Below are 22,875 nucleotides of genomic sequence, written 5' to 3' on the forward strand. Positions count from 1 at the left end.
TGTGCACGACTTAACACGTATTTCTGTTATAGAAATTATAGAAATCTATAAATATAAAGATATATTATTCATTGCCTTGAGCTTTCATATCCATAACACACCCACATTGCTTTTCTCTAGTCTGGGGGTGGAATTCCATCAGTAGCCTACGTCGGTGAAATATCAGTAGCAGTACATATTGGACGGATATACTGTAGACTATTTACAGCTCGTTGTTAGATAGTTTGATGTTTTGATCATCGGTTTTCCTATTTATTGTAGGCCTACCGTATACCGTATACCGTATATCACCGGAGAACGGCGACTGCCTCCGAGTCCTGGTATGAAGCATTTTAGGGAAATACAAATAGACATTAGGTCAGTATTTGATTCTGATAGGATGGGTGCATGCGTCACGTTCAAGAAAAGGAGGTTGATTCGTGATGTGACATATTGAAAATGATTTTAATTTGTTCATTTACAGTCAATTGATAAAAACATGGCCATGAAACGAAATGGTTTGTTCAGTATCAGATCAAACATTTAAGAAATTCTGATATGATAATAAGCACAGACAATAATTTAGAACATATCACAAACTGACCAAATGGGAACAAGTCAAGAATGCTTCCTCTACACAAAACATCCTATATAACAGATTATATTCAAGTCGATTTTTCTTGTCTTAATTATAGTAGGCCTGTTTCCGTAAATTTACCTTGGCCAGCACATGCAGTCAAGTTCGTTTCCATGTTGTGTGATTCCTTTGAGATTATCGCTTGTCTTCCTCTTCCGTTGTATGAATCTTTTTATGCTTTTCAAACAAAAAAACTCCCAGGTGTGTGATATCTGCACGTGCACGGCGCATGCCCGTGGCCAATCATGGTTACATGCTGTGCAGCAGGTGACATTAAAAACGAGTTTTATTCTTTTTTTTGTTGAGTTTTTACACCCTCGACCATCGGCCGGTGGAAACTGTTAGAAACTCCACTAGCAAATATCAGCAGTATTTTGTTATAGACAAAGGAAATGAAAACGAGGTGGTAAATATATATTTTTTAATAAATAAAATGATAAACAAATAAATAAATATACATAGCCTACATGTAAAATAAATCAAGTTATAAAAGTTATAAATCAATACATGCACATCATAAATTAATAAGCTAAACATTTACCCATTTATCCACCTTCAAATCGTTTGGTTTTAGTATTAGTGTGCCAACAAAACTGTGGCTGTTGTTTTGCTGCTGCCTTGCTTTTTTTGCTTGGAGACATTCTCATCGTTGTCCAACTGTATTGGACTGGATGTGTTCAACAACAAAACAAAAAATTATAGATGACAAAGTAAAAAAGAAAAACGCTTAAAACGTGGCGCTTGGCTTGGTGGTGGTTGGCCTACTACTAAGTAAAACTCATGGATACTGTGTGCTCCAGCGCTTTTCGCCGCAGGGAGGCGATGCTCGTCCCTCTCCAGACGTCATTTTCCGGGGAGCTACACAGCTGGGGAGAGCTCGTCACGTTGGTGGGACCGGACAGGGAGGCCGGGACCATCCCGGGGAACGGGTTCTGGTAGAGGTGAGACTGGAGCCCGGATCCGTTCGACGACATGTTGGATAGCCCCATGGAGTTGGGCGGCGGGCCGGACAGACTGCACTGGGACAGGGACTGCGCCATGGCATGCTGGTGCTGGCGACCCAGGGCTGGAGGGAGCTGCAGCTGAGAGACGCCTGGCATCCCTGCCGTGGCCCAGCGGGTGTCGTTGGCGTGGAAGGAGCACAGGCTGTCCCCCATGGCCGCGGCGGCGGCAGCAGCAGAGTTGAACTGACTGTGCAGGCCGTGGTGGGTGGGCAGCAGCGTTCCCGGAGCGCGGAAAACGTTGGTGGTCTTCTTGCGCTTCTTCCACTTGGCGCGTCGGTTCTGGAACCAAACCTGGAGTAGAGAGAGAGGGAGAGAGATGGGTTAGAATCTGGTTACAGTGTCATCAATGTGAGACACAATGAGTAGGCTACTGTACACTTCTCTATACGGTCACTTTAACGCACGGGAAAGAGGTTTAGGTTCTTAGAAGAGAAGGAAGCCCATAACACAGATATTTCCATTACAAATCTTCTTTATATCAGCGGATTCCATGAATAACACTAGATATGATATACAACGGATGAAATTATATGCCATAAACGAAGGATTTGATATCTTACATGACATAACGCCAAAAATCCATGTCAGTAAATGGTCTGTGGCATGCCTGCATTAGTCCATGGATATCATAAAATAAAAATGGCTACGTCAGAAAACACAATAGCCCTATGCGGGAGGTGGTCCAGTCAGCTGACAATATGTGTTGTAACTGTTATGAGCCCTATAGCCCATGATTTTGATATGCATTTTAAATATGCTAGCCGAAACCCGTTTACTATTTAGAATATTATAAAAAATTATACAGAGCGACTTACAGTAGAGTGCATACCTTTTTCGTGCTTTTTCGTACTATCAAACTTAGCTTATATAATTTGTTGCATAGCATGGATATAAACACATACTTTTGGCCTACACAAAACAGCAATAATAATAGTATTTCGGAAATAAAGGCGTTATTAATGTGACCCAGGCCTCAGTTGTAAATGGCACAAGCAGTGTTTATTCTGCGGGTCCTTGAGAGACTGTCTATATAGATCTCATAGTAGGCCTAAACCGGTAAGCGCCGATGATTAATGTGAAGATTTGGTTGAGAAACTGTGCCGTAGTATTAAGAGGCCCAATCTCAGTCTATCCCCCAGAGCAGCCAGCCGTGAAATCAGGCCTCAAATGCATTACACTTCAAAGGAAAGAAAATGCAATTTCTCATTCTGTTTAAAAGACAGAGTACACGTTCAGCGCTTCCGCCATTAAGACGTGGAACTCTGACAGGCCCATTTCAGAAGAGAACAGTGCAAGCTGCATGCGCCTTCTCATTCGAAACATCCCAGATATAGGCTATTTTTACCCACTGGCTTCCTATTATTATTATCATTGGCTATACTCTTTATAAATGGCTCGTCATTTCGCTAATTCTTATTTTATGTAAATAAGATATTGAAACCAAATTGATCCGTGCAATAATAATGATTACCGCAGTTACTGTTTCACATGTGAACGACTCCTCTGCATTTTTCATTGCTGCTTAATAAGCCCTTATCGCAATAAATAATTCAGAAATTGGTTGATAATAATGGATTTGGTTTTATTGCACTATCATCGTGAGAAGGGCTACATGGTAATGAACGACGATGCATCAGAGGACCCAAACCAACTGCTATGTCGAGCTATTATTGAATTAATCTCGTGAGCTATTTTGACAACTGAGCTATATCGAATGTAAAGGGAAACAAAATAAACCATTAGGGCCTACCATTGGTCATGCTGTCACCTAATATCGACATAGAAGTAATTATGTTGTAAAATATAGTTTAATAGTGAGGGTATAATAAAGATAAAATCATCATTCCATTTTTATTTTGCATGAGAACGCATGAATATAGGCCCACTCCAATAGTACAACAAAACGAAACGTTATTAGATTTTAAGGACCAAAGTCATTACCTAATAAAATAGCCTACCTCTTGTATCATTTCATCTGGCCCATTGAGAGTTGTATGTGTGGCTTATTGCATATGCACATTGCACATGATAATTTGTGTAGTTTACAGTGCATAATAATTCAGTCAAATGTATGCATGCAAAACTGAATGTTGATTTTGATACAGTGAGTAGAAAAACATACACTCATATTTAGGATATTCTTATTTTCATGAATTATATCGGCTACCTAGGTCCTACATTAAGATGCCCTTAATATGTCCACGTACAATCTGTAATTTTCAGATATTATGAAAACTTACACTCATGGAATTTTAAATTATAGTAAGTAATTATAGCAATCTTGTTTTGATCGTTCGTTTTAAGAATGATGCCCAGCTGAGAATTCTGTTCAATGCCGTCTCAATGGGTGGTGATGAAAATGTAATCTTAAATGCATAACTGTGGATGGGAAACACGATGACATTTCAAAAGGATTAGTAGGAAAAGCTTTTGTCATCAGTGTGATGTCTCCAGATTGACTTTAGATGCAGTATAACGCTAGCTAGTTAATATTGATGGGAGAGCAACCAAATTTTAGCTAGCTAACGTTAGCATTGCTAACTATTTCTGACGAACTTGAGAGAGATGCAATGTTGCCATGAGCTAGCAAAGTAAACATGACGACATTATAATAACGGCAAAGTTGTTTTCTACTAATTATTTGTCTACGTTAGCAATGTCATTTTATTTCCAGGCCACTATAGTGTAAATTTGACGAATCAGTCACTAGCCCCTGCTCAGAAAGACTTGGCATTAGGCCTAAACATCAATCAGATGTCAATATTCTGCGGCATCTGTAGAATGTCGATAACAATGACAACGACGAGACAGCGTGACGGAGGTGCACCTATGGTAAAAGCTGTTTTAATCTCAAATTTTATTTTTATTAGTTCTGTTCGTTCATTCTGGACAATTGTATCTCATAACATCCCGGTTTTGTCAGCTCTGTCTTGAATAACATAATTTTGGGACACGTTTCTTGCATCTGGTTTCAACCAAATCGCTGTAGAACGTTATTACCAGGGCTCTTGCGCGTTATTTTCAGAACCATGAACAGCTCGCGCACCCAGTGCAGTTTTTGTCAGAGATTTAGGTTAGTCTAGCATACATTTTGTATTTCCTGATACTTTTAACAACAAAAACAAGACCCTCCAAAAATACAATCGAGGTTCAGGTGTAAGCTATTATTATTTTTGGCACAAGGAAATAAAAGATGGTTGCCTCGAGGAACACAAGGCGTGGCCTATATGCTATACTCCTATAGTATATCGCTAATGGATTAAATGTAGTTTTAGCTCCAAGGGAATAGCCTATTAGTGGCAAATAGTTTAGGTTATCATACATTTCTAGTGGCCAACTTTTTACGCAGTATCAAGATGTATGGTAGGCCTATTTTAATCCCTTCAATAGTCTACACTTCATCTTCTTTAGATTCAAGCTTCTTAGCCTATATTATATTGGCACTTCTGTGAGAACAGCTGTGAGTTAGATATTTTCACCGAGTGGTAATTTAGACTGTAATGAAGATGTACTTTCCAATTAGCCGTGGTGCCTAGTTACTTGAGGAAATATTGTTATTGTGCACGTGAAGTGAAATAATAACACCCACTGACGGTTAATATTTACATTATTTTTGAGGGTTAAGAGGACACATTACATACACATTTCATCGCATCATTTCCCGCAGTATTAGTACACTACTCTTACAGTGTTATTATAGGCTATTTGTTTCAAAATAATTTGCTATGACACATACATTTCCCAATCCATATCACAAACAAACCTGCACGCGAGATTCCGTTACCTGAACGCGAGATTCCGTTAGGCCGATCCGTAGGGCCAGTTCCTCCCTCATGAAGATATCTGGGTAATGCGTTTTGGCGAAGCTGCGCTCCAGTTCGTTAAGTTGGGCTGGGGTGAATCGGGTCCGGTGTCGCTTCTGTTTCTGACTCTGACTTCCTCCGGATTGGCTGGAGTTATTCTGCTGCTGCTTGTCCTGTTGCTCTTTACTGTTGGCCTGCACGCCGGAAGGGTTGGATCCACCATTGTTGATATCGTCTCCAGGGAGCATGGTGGTCCCCTCCACGGTGTCTGGCCCCGGGGCTAGCTCGCCGGAGTGGCCGGGGTCAGGTCCAACTCCACCACCTAGCCTGCACTTCAGAGCCTCCCTGTGACCCAGCAGCTCTGCCGCGGCATCCTTCATCCCTGGATAGACAACACCCGGTCAGAATTTAAAGGCAATGTCACAACTATTTTGTATAGGCTAATGCATAGGAAAAATGTAAATTAGTATGATATATTTTTAAAATACATTGTTTAGTTAGATTATCGAAAGTGACACTTTTATGAATCTAACGAAGTCTGGCAAGGGGATAATAGTTTGTCATGCATGCAGATAATTGGTTGAACATTTTGTCACTTTACAAATGCTCTCTAAAAACATGGTGAAACCATCGAAGTGGACATTACATTATGGATAAAACCAGACCCTAACTGTCTTTTAAACAAGCACATAACTATCATAGGCTACAGCGTTTAATCTAGGCTACTCCTTAATTCCATTTGATCACATCAATAATTTAGAAAACGGTTAAATCAAATTACGCAGTAATATAATAATAATAATTACTTTTCCAATGAATTATCTCACTTAACTGACATTAAGATAAAATAAGAAACAAATTGTCAATTTTCTCTGCTTGATTTAGATTAGAAGTGCCTCCAGCTTACAGTAGAGTTGAAGACCGGAGTTTGGCGACGATAACTCACCGAGGCGAGCATCCAGGAGGTCGGCGTGTGAAAGCATTGCGCACCTCTCCAGTGCGAAATGCTATTTCAAAAAAATCTCTATGACTTTAACCTGTTTAAAAAATATATATAGCCTAAATAAAAGCAAATTCTGTTTGTGGTTAAAAAAGGAGGTTCCTTGCATTATAATGTCCTTTAGAGAAACGGGGAGGCGCCTAACAACCCAATGAACCCATGAGCTTCTTTAAAGGAGAGCCAATCAGATTTGAAGCTAGAGATATGTCAACAACCTCGAGACCCCAGAGCAGCCAGCCACTCAAATTCTCCCATCCAGCCAAATTCACAAGTTCATTTCTCCTCATTTCTGTAATTGGCTTTGATTTCAACTCCAAATTATATCAAATAAAATCACTTGATTTAATATCTGTGAAAGCTTCGACCCATTTGATAAACTGGATCAGCGCAGTATTTGTTTAATTGTGCGTGCTGTTGCTGCCTTTCTCTATAATGGATGAGCCCCAGGTTTGAACAACGACTAATTTACCCAAGTTAACAGCCTCTGTGGCTACATAAACATATTAGACTCGTTTCTGGCGTGTGAATGACAGAACATATTTCCTACACAACTAACTGCCTCAAATTAGGTTAAACCTACATAGCCCGAGTATGAAAGCTCTTAGTGTGCATTTATACCACATCTTATAGCCAAGTCAAGGTTACGTTTATATCAAGTGTCTGTTGAAGTGGCTCAATGACTTGTGTTTTAATAGCAAGGCCCTTTGTTATTTTGAAACTGTGAATGGCTGTGGATAGTCTTAGTTTCCCCAGACATGTTCGACCTCTTTTATCCAACGTGTCCCAGTCAGTCCTGCCTTTTGGAGATGAAGTGAACCTCTGCTAATGCCTCTTACTCCCCATTCAGCCAACAACAACGTTTAGATTAGCGATATATTTCTAACCAGAGTCATTTTCAACACCATTAGGCTTTTATGTAATTCGTGCCAAATCTATACGATTTTTATTACAAATATTAGAGTAAAATCAGTATAAATTAGAGTTGATTTACTACTGTTTAGGCTCGACTGTCATGCAGGGTGGGACTTATTGTACATGATATGTGAGCAAATTAAGTGCATAATTCAGCGGAAAGTTGAAACTGAGTTGTGGCTGAACATGATCTGAGGATGTTTCCCTTTCATGGAGACAGCGGATCTCCCAGAAGGCGTGGATTGCACTAGAACAGACACAATCATGCTTTAAACACTTTGCTGTTGGCCAATTGCTTTTCATGGTATTGATTTTTCATCCAATCTGCCCAAATTAAGCGTACTCATTTCAGTCAGACCAAGCAGGTAGGCTATAAACAGGTATCCAATGTAGTCTATAAATATACCGCCATTATACCAATTAGCACATTGGGTTCTTGTCACACATCATGTTCCCAAAATATATAAGGGACACAAAAGAATCCAACAGGCTCCCTACAGCTGTTGGAAGGTTTTGTGAAAGCTAGTTCATTTGTTGTGGAGTGAATGGTGCCTTTTTGGAAGTAACACAAAGGATGCGTCCTAGCGTAAACTTGGGGCACTTTGGGGTCCTTTCCCAGCCCATCTCGAGTTGAATTAGCTCGGCTCATCTTTTATCTAGTGGCAATCTGGTGGGACGACCGACCGGGGAGCGCGAGAGAATCTCGGACACAACGGGGTCACTGGCAATCGCTCACGCGCCACGCAACCGCAGGGTAGGTTATTATACTGCGGCGTCCTGAAAATGAAAAAAGAGAGAAGAGTGTGGATTCGATTTGGAAACAATTGTCTGTTCCTCTGCGTTTTCATATCCCAAATGTCACAGAACGTGGATTAAAGCGCCGGAGCAGAGAATGTGTGCGTAATTCAAGATGTCCGGGTTTGTGTTGTTCTTTCCCACTTTTTATTTGAAGAACATACATCTTTTATTTGCTATATTCAACATCAACGAGATGTAAACATATTAGCGTTATAAAATTATTGAATATGTTACCAGTTTATATGTGTCGGTTTAAGCTGTCTTCGGTTGTGCGCTGAAACAATAACGATCATTTAAAATCATTACTTTGTTTGGTCTTCGCTGCTCAGTCAGAACAGCAGCATAGCGCGGTGTGATTGATTGCGCGCTTCATTTTACGAGTTTTCAATAGCTCACGGCTTTTATGGCTGTACAAACAAAAGTGAATGACTCCTCTCCGCTCGCCAGCTCACATTTAACCCGGGAAAACGCCTAGAGGCAAGCGCATTGGCATGGTGCTCCAAGGCATGGGAATAAAACTGCACTTTCAAGGATATATCATGTACAAAAATACACATAGGCTTTATTAAAATGCTTTGTGCAGAAAGTGACCCTATATTGAATTCCACGCTCTTTGATGCACCTTGTCTGATCTTTCTACAGTGCTGTAAAGGGCAAACGATGGACTTTGTTTGGCGGATGAAGTGATTTCCCTCTTATAAATAGGTTTCAGATTGTTTCCCAAAGACAGAGGAGAAAAACAACAACTAGGCTGAAAACACATTAATGCAATTTATTCACCTAGTTTACTTCGTACATACCTATATATTGAATCTCTGTACGACAATACCTGCCCCAGAACTAAGCACATGGATTTTAAGCTTTATTGGCGAAACATGGTGGATTTCTTTTTTTTTTAATGAAAGTCATTTGTGGGAAGAAATGTAACCGTTTCCTGGTGCGACAAAAGGTATTTTCAGTATATGTTTACTCCGGTGGAATGTTGCAAGTAGGCCTACACTGTGTAACCATAGGCATATCCCCTTTCTATAATAATAACAATAATAATAATAATGATAGGCCTAATACAATCAGTCAAAAGCATCAGAAATTATAAAATATTTCTCAAATAGGCAAATAGGCCTACGCTATTGTTTATTATTAGCCTTTGAGTACATTTTATATAATAAAATCACGAGTTCATCACGAACAAATATTGCAAATAAACAGCAACCTCTGCTGCAAAATATTGAAATAAGGGACTCGAAAGCCAATAGGCCGATAAAAAAAATTGCCAACTGCCTATAAGGCAATTCAATTTGGTGCCATAGTGAAACATGATTATTTTGATTGTATTTATTGATGTTGTTATTACTTTATTAATTTTTTTATTTGAAGGATTCTCGGTGTTAGGCTATGTAAACACCTTTACTATTTATTTCTCTAACGAAATTGTAACCCATAATTTAACACAGTGTGTCTGTGTATGTGTGTGTGTGTGCGTGTGTTTGTCAGATAAAGGTCCTCATTTCGCTGAATTGAATAAGCTGTAATTAGGGTAAACAACAAGGAGCAAAGCAGTGGCTTCTCTCCCTGGCTGAGATTCCCATAACAAGCCCACATCAATCTTATCCAGCATAGAAATACAAATAGACAAACAAACCAATTCGCCCCCTGCAAGTTAATGCAGCGCATCTGAGTGGAAAGTAGACATTTTCACGCGCTCTGGAGATGAGGAGTGACTTTTAATAAAACCACAAGAAAAACAAATGTAATTCTATACGCAGTAGGCCTATTGGAGCTGGAGATTTCCAGTGCACCTCTCTCTTTCCACCGGGGGCCTTGGGCATTCGCTGGCGCACCGGGAGTTTCATGCAAGAGACACAGCGTGTTACCTTTTGCCCGTCACCACCGCCAATGCCCGTCACCACTCTCCCGCGTGCATTCTTGTCTCGGGCCACGCACGGTGCAGAGAGCTAACACCGATGATGGTTTTTGTTCACTCTTTTTCCTTCTTCCTATTCTTCTCCTCTCCTCTTCATCCAGGGTAAATCTAATTCATCGGGCGTCTGTATTCCCTCAATTAGAGAATTCTAAATCGATCTTCCATTTGCAGAAATGCCAGTTTAACAAATTAGATTCTTGTTTCGTGCAGGTGATTTGGTGACAGTCGGGGGATTAGAAGTAATAAATTGTTGTCTTTGAGTTCTGGGGAGGAAAGAGGAGCGAGAAAAGAGAGAGGCGCTGTGCTTGCCAGGGCTACATCCACCAGGTGCGTCGCTTTGCCTCGACGTTTGGTCACAAATCCAGGTAGCGCCCGCGGACCACCACCGCATCTCATGCTTCAATTAGCGCCGCTGCCCTCTGCGCGGACTCGATTAGACCGTGATTTATCCGAAATAAATATAATTATGGTTCCAAATAAAATAATCAGCATTGAAGAGCGATTTCCTTAACGAGATGGAGCGGCTGGATGTCACGGAGAGACGCGCGCCTCATTAGGGCGTTAATAAGACTTCGGGGTGATCCCGATAATTATCGAAATCTGTAAAATAAGACAAATGTAACCTTAATTTGTCTGCCCAGTCAGGTTTTTTGTCTTGTATTATTAGACTGGCATTTAGGTGTCTTGGGTGCCTTATCCTCGAAAGAGGGTGAATTTAGAGAAAAAAAATAGGCCATGAGATTTAACATTTAGAATCAAATTATATTAATTTGCAGTGATTTTAACACAGGCTTAGCAACCTAATACATGTTTGTCGGCTTTAATAAATATATTGGCCTACACCAAACATCTTCAAGCAGTTTAGGGTTTTATAAAGACTTAAATTTAAAAAGCAAATCAAACTAATGGAATGAAATTAAACTTAAATAGGCCATGTACGAAATTAATGTGTTTCCTTTATTTGGTTGGCATATCGGTAGGCATATTTTGGTCAGGTAAACAGAAACTATTTAGCCAATTCCACAGTGGAACATAAAAAATATGTTAACCCAAATAAAATCTTGAATTATAGTTTTTAAATGTCTACATTTGCAGACCAAAATAAGCAATGTGAATTTGTGGACAAGCCACAGTGTGACTTGATGCCCAACTAGGTCTACTGGTCAATTCGCGGACAGCCTGTCAGATCCACTGTAGACTGTCTGGTTAGCAATGACAGTGCTGATGATATCACTAGGCTGCATGGACTTCATTCACCAGCGGAGGTCGGTGTCCTGATTCTTACCCCTAGGAACAGACATCATGCCAATTTCTCTCTATCCAATCCCATGACACAGACACTAGGACGATGTTATATGATGATATATAGTTGGATGTAATTTGATATGGTGTAGCTAGCTCCTGTCTCTCATCCGGATGTTCTTCGGTCCATCACTTATTTTGACTTATCTTGATTCTTAAGAACAAATAAACATTAAACTAGGCTAAATATTGAATCAGTCATCATCAAGAAGAATATATCTCCATTCAAGACATTGAGGAACACTTTCTAAATCAATTGATGCAAGACACTACAGTACTATTGTATAGCTTTAATATGAGTTAAACAATACAACCAGGCTTAATTTGCAGCTGTATAGTTGAAGAAACAAACCAAGCAAACCCCCATGGTAAGAAAAGAAATACGTTTTTATTTTCTGCTTGTGTGAGATTGTACACTCTGGAGAAGGATGTCGAGATCAGACTGCATGTTGTTTTCAAATGTAGAAATAAAAAATAAAAAAAGAGTGAGAAAGAGAAAAAGATGCTGAACGATTTTGTTTGTCTGTGTTTCCAAACAAGCCCAGATGAATGAAATAGACATTTAAGTAGTGCATTACAGAGTGAGAACATCATCCTTCAAGCTTCACTGAATCCAATACGGTCCTGGCCTCTTTGTACTCCTCTGCTTCAGCCAAGTCCTCTTCTGTTTCCTGCAAACACAAGCACATACAGGATATCAATACTAACACTATCACGAACACTTTTAAAATTACCAACCCATCAAATAGCATTACACGAAATCTAACTTACCATCTACAATCAACCCATAATTAACCTAGCCATTAAAAAGTCCACAGTCAATTCACATGGCTATTCACCAAATGATCATACTAAAGCCCTTTCCTAACCCTAGCCCATTTTTTATAAAATTAACATTTACAATCCACATATTGATTTCACAGTGGAACGGTTCCGTAAAAAAAAATATATATATGTGAGGGTCACATCTGTGCTAATCGAGTGCTGCTGGGTTCCTATGGTGGCCACCGCAGTGACAGAACTGCTAATGAACTGTAATGTGTGTGTGTGTGTGTGTGTGTGTGTGTGTGTGTGTGTGTGTTGGAAGGGGTGAGAGTGGGCTTTGGTAGGAGGTGGAGAGGGACCCCCCCCCGGAGGAGTCATCTGTGATTTCCTCTCTCCTCCTCTCCCTTCCGCACGTGTCTCTCAGTGAGGCCACGGCTGCCTGACTCCTGCTCTCTGCTAATTGTGAGGACCCTGAGACATGCATGTGTGTGGTGGCGGCGTGTGTGTTCCTCTCTCTGGCTTCTTATATCGGTCACTAGACAGTCACACACCTGCATGATCAATGTGTCACTATAGACAGTCACACACACACACCCATCCACACCCCTGCATGATCAGTGTGTCACTTTAGACAGACACACCTGCACGATCAGTGTGTCACTTTAGACAGTCACACACACCGACATGGAAGCCAAAAACACTATCATGGATAAACCTGCAGCAAGAAAGACAAAGGAGGATGGGTCTGGTTCCTCTCAACGTTTTTCCTTCCTAACAGAGCCGTGCTTACTAGTATCTGGGACAGGTCTGCGTGTGCTATGGTCAAACGCCTGTGACAGTCTGGAATCATCATCTTGGACTCCTGTAGCACCTCCAACTGAAACACACAGAGAAAACACAGATTATTCATCAACACCACCATCTTCACCATTTATAAACATATAAGTTGTGTTATATTTTCTTCAAGGGGTCCCCCAAGCAAAACAAGTTTTTCAAAATAGTTGAAAAACACTGCCTTAGATTGTAATGTATTAAAGGTTGAAAAACAAAGTGTTGCAGCTTCAATAGCTCCACTGTGCAGTTCCTTGAAATAGGTTTCGTCTTGGTTTAGTATCCCACATATGCTGTGCTAAGGTTAACATCCCACAACAAGCTCTCTGCCTGCGTGAAAAATGTTATATAGTTATTGATCGGGCAGGGAGTTGGGCAGCAGCAGGGGTCCTCACCTCACTCTGCCTCCAGCACACCTGGGTGAGTGGAGAAGACCAGAGCAGAGAGGTAGTGGCATGAAGATCAGGCATGGAGAGGTATTACTACGCCTAGGGCAGGTAGCATCACGGTGATCATGCATGGAGAGGTATTACTACGCCTGTGGGGAAGCTAAGTTAGAGCCTGAGATGTCTGGGTCTGAGATACTCTGGAAAGGCAAATTCCCCTGACTGACAGGGTGGACCTAAAGAGAACAGAAGACTCAGCTAACACTGTTAGTCAGACACACCGCTAAGAAATTCCAGAGGTGAGGTGGAGAGACACAGGCAGTGATGCACACACAGACATGGTGAGGTGGTAGTGGTCATGGTGCCCTCCCAGTACCAGTGCAGTGGAATGATCCCATCAGCAGCAGGATAAAGACACATAACTAATCCACCCTGCCCTCCATCCACCCTACCCTTCATCCATCCATCCATCCACCCTGCCCTCCATCCAGATCTCCCTCCATCCATCCATCCACCCACCCTGCCCTCCATCCATCCACCCACCCTGACCTCCATCCATCCATCCATCCAGATCTCCATCCAGCCATATCTCCATCCATCCATCCAGATCTCATCCATATCTCCATCCATCCATCCAGATCTCATCCATCCATCCATATCTCCATCCATCCATCCATCCAGATCTCATCCATCCATCCAGATCTCATCCATCCATCCAGATCTCATCCATATCTCCATCCATCCATCCAGATCTCCATCCATATCTCCATCCATCCATCCTGATCTCCATCCATCCATATCTCCATCCATCCAGATCTCATCCATCCATCCAGATCTCATCCATCCATCCAGATCTCATCCATCCATATCTCCATCCATCCATCCAGATCTCCATCCATCCATCCAGATCTCCATCCATCCTGATCTCCATCCATCCATCCTGATCTCCATCCTGATCTCCATCCATCCATCCGCCTATTGTGCATGAAAGCATGACAGATGATCCTCTCCACAAGGTGTAATCCCTCGAATAACTGAGATTAAAACAAAGGTTGTGAGGTAGGGCACACAGAGGACACCTGCCACCGTGGGTCTTTATTGTCTATCACCCTCTCATTCTAATCTAAGCAGGGAAAATGATGGAGGGAGAGAAGGACTAAGAGCGAAATAGAGCAAGGGAGACGAGGAGGATATGCAACAGCGATCTCCTAGCGGCTGTAAATTACCAGCATGTGTCAGTAATTATCAAACTCCTCCAAAGTTACATAATGTCATTAAATCAGCAAATGACTAAATCGCTAACGATCCCCCCCACCTCCAAGACTAATTCTTCATAATGATACTAAGCTGACCTCATTAAAGTGAATGTAGGGCTACTGGCAATGTCTGTTCGCTACTGTACTAGAATTCTATTTGATAATAGGTTTGTTAAATAAAGCACATTAGAAAGCTTCCACATTTAGCAATGAAGGTGACAAATAAAATGTTGACTAAGAAGAACATTCAATGTGATTTAAGCTATAATGCATCCCTTTTAAACCACGTCCTAACACTTTCCATTAAGTTGCTCTTATACCTGTGTAGTAAGGTATCTCAAAAATCCATTCAATATGCAACCACAAAACAATACTAACTTACTATGTAACAACTTAATAATGCAACATTACTATAGTTATAACATCTTTACTATACAGCTATAAAAGCAACTTCATGTAAAGTATGGGTTGGCCTATGAATGTAAAGTATGGGTTGGTCTATGTATGTAAAGTATGGGTTGGTCTATGTATGTAAAGTATGGGTTGGCCTATGTATGTAAAGTATGGGTTGGCCTATGTATGTAAAGTATGGGTTGGCCTATGTATGTAAAGTATCGGTTGGTCTATGTATGTAAAGTATGGATTGGCCTATGTATGTAAAGTATGGGTTGGCCTATGTATGTAAAGTATGGGTTGGCCTATGTATGTAAAGTATGTTTACAACTGAATGTAAACATCCTTTATTCTCCTGTGTTTTCACCCACCTGTTTCTTGATGACATACTTGGCCTCGGAGTCGGCCTCTTCGTCGCAGGCCTCTGCTTTCAGTCGTTCAATCTTCTCCTCCTGCTGACTGGTCTCCTTGACATACATGACCTTCTCCTTCACCAGCCTGGGGAGTAAATAACAGATGACAAGACACAGCACCGTTTAGTTAAACACAACACACAATAAAAACAAATCAAAGTTCATGCCTACTAGATAAGTTAAAAACACACAGAAAAACACAAACACCAAAAGCTGTATCATTGAAGCCCTCAAGATGTCAAGGAGGAGGAGTTCTCATTCAACTAACCACCAGGTGAAGTAATAGTAACCTAACCAATATGTTCCATTGTTTCCAGATGTGTCCAGTGTGGGTATAATAGAACTGTGGGTCTACTACGGTACAGCCCCATGCCTTCCTTCTTTGCCTGATCACCACGCTTATCTGACGGTCTCTGCTTAACTGCCACCTCTAGCAGGACACACACTCTACTGGCCCATTCTACGATTAATTGATCATCAATTTAGTTTCAAATTTGGACCAAGTCAGGTGATAAATGGACCACTCTTCCTTGATTGTTAGTGAAAATGGGCTTGAGTACATTGATAAATGTTGATTATTTATCAATTACGGACCAAATGGAACTAAATCAATTCAGACCTTCATTGGCATAATGGAGTTTGAAAATATTGCTATTGATAATGATTCCCGACTAATAGTATTTTTCCGGCTGCAGCTTTGCTTGTCGGGATGACAACGTGGAATTCATTTTTCATAAAATCAGCTGCGTGCGTTGGTTCGTGTGCGATCCTTCATTAATCAGGTCCATTAGCCAGAAACAGCCTCTCCTCGGTGTTGCCGTGGCGCCTTGCTTAGCTGAGGAAGCCAACGGCACTCTGTCATATTTTACGTCAATTATCGCTCATTTTAATACGTTTCCATCAAGATGCTGTTTAAACGGGCAGCATATGCAACAACGAACAGCAGAGGAGCCCGCCACCCCTCTTTTCCTCTCCTCCTCTCTCTCAGGCTTTACACCGAATGAAGGATGTCACCTCTGAGGTTATTTAGAGGAAAAGAAGGCAGCAATGAGGGAGAGGGGAAGGAGAGGAAAGGGGGATTGAAATAATTTGAATAAAACTGAAGGACAGTCTAATAAAAATGTCCACCCCCACCTTCTCTCATCTAGGCCTGATGTTAATGTTTTATTTCTCTCAGGCTGGGTCTAGGAGCGCTGTGTGTGTGAATGAGGGGTGGGGTCGTGGCTGGTTTTAAATAGACCTGCCACCCTGGACTTAATGGAAAAGGCATCTCTCTGGAAAATAAGGAAGAAAAGGGAATTAGAGATCCGACACGCATTCGGCCGCTGCCTCCTCCAACAGCACTGTATTTTTGAGCCCCGGCCTAGCCCAATGCCCGAATGACAAAGCCAAATTACTGTTGTCATTTTATTAAGGGCATCCGCCTCGCTAGGGCAGAGAAGAGGTACTGACTGGAATGTACAACGCCACAAAGCCACTGGAACAGGCCTTACTGGGAGAGAGCAGACAGGGAGCTGCTACTAGGGTTTTAATAACATGGGGAATGAGAGAGAAAGAGAGCGTGATAGAGAGCGGGAGAGAGAGAGAGCGGGTGGGAGAGAGAGCGGGTGGGAGAGAGAGCGGGTGGGAGAGAGACAGGAAGACATAGTAGGGTAGAGTACAGAGAAAGCAAAGGCAGTCTGTTCCATCTGACTGTGAACAGAGGCTGCAGGTTCCCTTATCAAGGTCATGCTGGAGGCCACTGAATGGGTAATGGATCTCTCCTTACTTTATACCCCAGTAAAATATTACATTTCTAGGACAGCTAATGATGAAATTAACCTATTCTGAATGGGAAAGGACTGAGAATGGAGATGTTTTATAATGTAAAGGAAGCCATTCTAGAATGGAGTTGTGTTTGAACCTGCACCACCTCTCATTACACCAGCGGGCCTACAGTTTCTCCACTGCATCAGACACCCTCTCTGTGACATCACCTTCTGAGGGAGAGTTCTAAGCCGGTACCGCCATTACCCACACTCATCAGGGAGCCCCGTTAGTAATGTGACCCTAATCAAAATAAGATCGATAGCACATTTACACAAAGGGCCAGGGACAGAGGGAACCAGGGGGGAGAGCAAGACCGAGATAAATCCTCTTCATACTTAGACCTACTTTACTATTTATGGATTAGCAAATAGATCTATTATGACACCCAGTGCATTATGACAGAATTCTTTCAATTAATAGAAGCCACTGAGTAACTTTCAGGAGATCAGCCTGAATGAAAATATCAAATGTCTGCAACAGAAAGAAAAGTATGCTGGAATTAAAAGTATAATAACAGTGATTAGAGAATTAGATCTTATCCTGACTGCTTTTGTTTGTTCAACTGAAAAAACAACAGATTATGGTCAGATGTTGGACTGTGGGGACTGAATGCCCTGTCAGGAAAAACATCAGTCATTTGCACCCAGGATATAATAATAATTGCACCCAGAACCTAATACTCTGTTTCACGAAATCGTGGCTCTCTCCGGAAATACTGTCCCCGTTCATACAGCCATCTGCGTTCTCAGTACACTGCGCAGACAGGAATAAAAAACTCTCCAGGAAGAAGAAAGGCAGTGGTCTATCTTTAAGATCAACTACTTATGGTGTGGTTGTGATAACGTACAGCAACTCAAGTCCTTTTGTTCACCCGACCTAAAATACCTCACAATCAAATGCCGACCGTATTACCTCCCAAGAGAATCATCTTTGGTTATAGTCACAGCGGTGTATATTCCCCCTCGAGCCAATACCACAACGGCCCTCAAGGAACTACACTGGACTTTGTGGAAACTGGAAACCACATATCCTGAGGGCGCATTTATTGTAGCTGGGGATATTAACAAAGCAATTTTGAGGAAAACGCTACCAAAGTTCTATAGTACTCGTGCATTAAAAACTCTCGACCATTGTTACTCCCCCTTCCGGAACGGCTACAAGGCTCTCCCCCGCCCTCCCTTAGACATATCAGATCATGACTCCATCCTGCTCCTCCCTTCCTATAGGCAGAAACTCAAACAGGAAGTACCCGTGCTAAGGTCTATTCAACGCTGGTCTGACCAATTGGAATCCATGCTTCAAGCTTGTTTTGATCACATGGACTGGGATATGTTCCAGGTTGCCTCTGAGAATAACATTGACATATACACGGACACTGTGACCGAGTTCATCAGAAAGTGTATATATATTTTTATTTAACCTTTATTTAACTACGCAAGTCCGTCAATAACAAATTCGTATTTACAATGACGGCCTACCCCGGACGATGCTGGGCCAATTGTGTGCCGCCCTATGGGATTCCCAATCATAGCCGGTTGTGATGCAGCCTGGATTCGAACCAGGTACTGCAGTGATGCCTCTTGCACTGAGATGCAGTGTCTTAGACCACTGTGCCACTCGGGAGTCAGAAATAGGCAAAACATCAGTACAGAGAAAGTGGAGTCGCAATTCAACGGCTCAGACGAGAGACATGTGTGGTATAGGGGATGTTGTTCCCACTGTGACTATTAAAGCCTACCCAAACCAAAAACCATGGATAGATGGTAGCATTCACGCAAAACTGAAAGTGCAAACCACCGCATTTACCAACAAGGTGACTGGGAATATGGTTGATTACAAACAGTGTAGTTATTCCCTCTGTAAGGCAATCAATAGGCAAAACATCAGTGCAGAGAAAGTAGAGTCACAATACAACGGCTCAGACACGAGACATATGTGGCAGGGTCTACAGAAAATCATGGATTACAAAAGGAAAACCAGCCACGTCGCGGACATTGACGTCTTGTTCCCGGACAAGCTAAACACCTTCTTTGCCCGCTTGGGGATAACACAGTGCCACCGACGCGGCACGCTCCCAAGGTCTGTGGGCTCTCGCTCTCTGTGGCCGATGTGAGTAAGCCATTTAAGCGTGTTAACCCTCGCAAGGCTGCAGGCCCAGGTGGCATCCCTAGCCGCGTCCTCAGAGCATACTCAGACCAGCTGGCTGGAGTGTCTACGGAAATATTCAATCTCTCCCTATCCTAGTCTGCTGTCCCCACTTGCTTCAATATGTCCTCCATTGTTCCTGTACCCAAGAAAGCTAAGGTAACTGAACTAAATGACTATCGCCCCGTAGCACTCACTTCTGTCATCATGAAGTGCTTTGAGACGCTAGTTAAGGATCATATCACCTCCACCTTACACCCACACCAATTTGCATACCACCGCAATAGATCCACAGACGATGCAATCGCACTGCTCACTGCCCTATCCCATCTGGAAAAGAGGAATACCTATGTAAGAATACTGTTCATTGACTGTAGCTCAGCCTTCAACACCATAGTACCCTTCAAGCTCATCATTAAGCTTGGGACCCTGGGTATGAACCCTGCCCTGTACAGCTGAGTCCTGGACTTCCTGACGGGGCGCCCCCATGTGGTGAAGGCAGGAAACAACAAGGGTACTCCCTGTTCACCCGTGACTGCGTGGCCACGCACGCCTCCAACTCAATCCTCAAGTTTGCAAACGACAACAGTAGTAGGCCTGATTACCAACAATGACGAGACAGCCTTCACGGAGGAGGTGAGGGCCCTGGCGGAGTGATGCCAGGAAAATAACCTCTCCCTCAACGTCAACAAAACAAAGGAATTGATCGTGGACTTCAGGAGACAGCAAAGGGAGCACGCCCCTATCCACATCGACGACACGCAGTGGAGAAGGTGAAAAGCTTCAAGTTCGTCAAAGTACACATCACTGACAATCTGAAATGGTCCACCCACACAGACTGTGTTGTGAAGGTGCAACAGTGCCTCTTCAACAGGAGGCTGAAGAAATTTGGCTTGGCCCCAAAGACCTTCACAAACTTTTACAGATGTACAATTGAGAGAATCCTGTTGGGCTGTATCACTGCCTGCTAGGGCAACTCCACCGCCCGCAACCGCAGGGCTCTCCAGAGGGTGGTGCAGTCTGCCCAACGCATCACTGGGGGCACACTGCCTGCCCTCCAGGATACCTAAAGCACCCGATGTCACAGGAAGGCCAAAAAGATCATCAAGGACATCAACCACCTGAGCCACGGCCTGTTCAGCCCACTGTCATCCAAAAGGCGAGGTCAGTACAGGTGCATCAAAGCTGGGACAGAGAGACTAAAAAACAGCTTCTATCCCAAGGCAATCAGACTGTTAAATAGCCATCACTAGCCGGCTACCACCCGGTTACTCAACCCTGCAACTTAGAGACTGCTGCGCTAAGTACATAGACATGTAATCACTGGTCACTTTAATCATGTTTACATACTGTTTTACTAATTTCATATGGATATACTGTATTTTAGTCAATGCCATTCCGACATTGCTCATCGTAATATTGATATATTTCTTAATTCCATTCTTTTACTTTTAGACTTGTGTATTTTTGTGAATTGTTAGATAATACTGCATTGTTGGAGGTAAGAACACAAGTATTTCGCTACAACCGCAATAACATCTGCTTAATGTGCATGTGACCACAACTTGATTTGTGCAACTAAGCTAAAACCATGATTGCCTTTTCAACAAAAAGAGGCTGGCTCAGATGAGAATGAGTTTGCAGAAAATTAGCTTCAGTGCATCAAATGCCTGCATTTAGGCCTGTTTACAACTATACCGTCACTGATCATTAATAGGCCTGTAGCCAACATTCACATGAAAACGTAGCTACAACGCCTGATCTATATGGCTCTGATGAGTGACAAGAGAAAACAATGGTAGCAGTACTATCCATCCTGCCAGCTAGCTAGCAAGCTAGTAGTATAATAAGGCCAGATAGCCTCTGCTTATTGCGCACCTGCTAAGTGAATGCAAAGCATGTTGTATGTTAGCTTGTATGCTAGCTGTTAACAGTTACAGGCAACACAACAGGGATGACTTGCTAACCTTAGCACAAGCGCACTTGTTATAAACACGTTGTATGAAATGCGAAAATGTCACTCAACAACATACAATTTAGATTATTCAAATATGTTATGAATTACAGGTTATTGTGTCGTTACTGCCTTATTTTGACTGACAATTCACGCACCTCCCTAAAGCACCGTTGTATAGTTAAATATATGCCGGCGAAGTACTCTCGAAGCACAGCCTGACTTCTGTCTCGAGCCGAAGTAGATATCCGCGGCCTTGTGGGTGTAGCATGTTAGGCAGTTAGCAAGCTATCTTTTAAATATTTTATTAAGTAAAAACTGCACTTACCGCTTTACTACACCAGTCTTGATTTTGATCTGTCGTATTCTTGGATCTGCCATGTTAACTGATATTCTCAAAAGAAACAATAAGTGAATAGTCAATCGAAAAACGGTGAAAATACTGCTATCCAACACAGCACAATAATATCACGAAATCCTGGGCAGATTACTGTGAGTGAGCATGCGCACTACGTGCTGCGGGAGAAGTAGGGCACATCACAGTCATTGAGCACGTTTTCTTCTTCTTCCTCTTCTTTGTTTGACTTCCCGGCAGACTAGACGCTGTGTTGCGTATGGCTTCCTTTCTCAGGTCGGAATGATGGTTGCAAATTGTGGTCACAAACAAAAAAGGTAAAATGGGAACGAGAAAATCTTAAATTGCTGCACTATCTTATCCTGCACCTATACAATATCCCCCCCAAAAAACGTTGGCCTGGGAGGATGGAATCCCTTCTCTCAAAACGTCCTGTAGATCTTCTGCACTAAAATCTTTCATACCCATATATTTATCTGCTGCTGCAACTACCACATCTATCTTGTGTTATTTTCTGCTCCATCAGCGCAGTGCAGTTGATCACCTTGGCTATAAATGCAAGAAAGTGCTTTCTCCATCCCAACTGTACACTCTCTCAGACTATGTCCTCCTGCACATTTCTCACATCGAGGGATCTCCTTTCTACATACTGCTGCAACATGTTCGAATCCTTGGCACCTATAGCACCATAGCAGGCAGTGGCGGAAACATTAACAATTTTACTTGAGTAAAAGTAAAGATATCTTCATTGAAAATGACTCAAGAAAATGTGAAAGTCACCCAGTAAAATACTACTTCAAATCAAATCAAATTTTATTTGTCACATACACATGGTGTGTAGCGAAATGCTTGTGCTTCTAGTTCTGACAATGCAGTAATAACCAACAAGTAATCTAATCTAACAATTCCACAACTACAACCTTATACACACAAGTGTAAAGGGATAAAGAATATGTACATAAAGATATATGAATGAGTGATGGTACAGAACGGCATAGGCAAGATGCAGTAGATGGTATAGAGTACAGTCTATACATATGAGATGAGTAATGTAGGCTATATAAACATAAAGTGGCATAGTTTAAAGTAGCTAGTGATACATGTATTACATAAAGATGGCAAGATGCAGTAGATGATATAGAGTACAGTATATACATATACATATGAGATGAGTAATGTAGGGTATGTAAACATTATATTAAGTGGCAT

The 22,875-nt window shown here is 42.0% G+C and overlaps 2 protein-coding genes across 5 annotated transcripts; both read right to left on the reverse strand.

Annotated features, from left to right (window-relative positions):
- Positions 1-425: 425 nt before the first annotated feature.
- otpa (orthopedia homeobox a) lies at positions 426-6,518 on the reverse strand. Of its 4 annotated transcripts, none has more exons than XM_071350878.1 (3): positions 6,370-6,518; positions 5,384-5,805; positions 426-1,911 (listed from the first exon to the last, which is right to left on the reverse strand). In XM_071350878.1, the coding sequence occupies exons 1-3, from the start codon at positions 6,404-6,406 to the stop codon at positions 1,384-1,386; spliced, it is 987 nt and encodes a 328-aa protein (XP_071206979.1). In that variant the 5' UTR covers positions 6,407-6,518; the 3' UTR covers positions 426-1,383. The 4 variants fall into 4 exon arrangements, with proteins under 4 accessions (XP_071206979.1, XP_071206980.1, XP_071206978.1 ...); XM_071350879.1 differs by having other exon boundaries at positions 5,405-5,805; positions 6,370-6,517; XM_071350877.1 differs by having other exon boundaries at positions 5,405-5,805; positions 6,331-6,517.
- Positions 6,519-11,634: 5,116 nt separating this feature from the next.
- Positions 11,635-21,976, reverse strand: LOC139544113 (tubulin-specific chaperone A-like). Its single transcript, XM_071350880.1, has 4 exons — positions 21,640-21,976; positions 15,362-15,488; positions 12,915-13,001; positions 11,635-12,030 (listed from the first exon to the last, which is right to left on the reverse strand). The coding sequence occupies exons 1-4, from the start codon at positions 21,690-21,692 to the stop codon at positions 11,950-11,952; spliced, it is 348 nt and encodes a 115-aa protein (XP_071206981.1). The 5' UTR covers positions 21,693-21,976; the 3' UTR covers positions 11,635-11,949.
- Positions 21,977-22,875: the final 899 nt, after the last annotated feature.

The sequence above is a fragment of the Salvelinus alpinus genome, chromosome 18, assembly GCF_045679555.1.
Source record: "Salvelinus alpinus chromosome 18, SLU_Salpinus.1, whole genome shotgun sequence".
NCBI lineage: Eukaryota > Metazoa > Chordata > Actinopteri > Salmoniformes > Salmonidae > Salvelinus > Salvelinus alpinus.

Bases quoted from the DNA above. Each gene is read 5' to 3' on its own strand.
- otpa (XM_071350876.1), bottom strand. From the start codon at position 6,406: ATGCTTTCACACGCCGACCTCCTGGATGCTCGCCTCGGTGAGTTATCG. The intron at 5,806-6,330 runs GTAAGCTGGAGG...TTGTCTATCCAG, and splicing joins CTCCGGTCTTCAACTCTACT to GGATGAAGGATGCCGCGGCA. The intron at 1,912-5,383 runs GTTTGTTTGTGA...TCTCTACTCCAG, and splicing joins TAACGGAATCTCGCGTGCAG to GTTTGGTTCCAGAACCGACG.
- LOC139544113 (XM_071350880.1), bottom strand. From the start codon at position 21,692: ATGGCAGATCCAAGAATACGACAGATCAAAATCAAGACTGGTGTAGTA. The intron at 15,489-21,639 runs GTAAGTGCAGTT...TTTACTCCCCAG, and splicing joins AAGACTGGTGTAGTAAAGCG to GCTGGTGAAGGAGAAGGTCA. The intron at 13,002-15,361 runs GTGGGTGAAAAC...TGTGTGTTTCAG, and splicing joins AGTATGTCATCAAGAAACAG to TTGGAGGTGCTACAGGAGTC.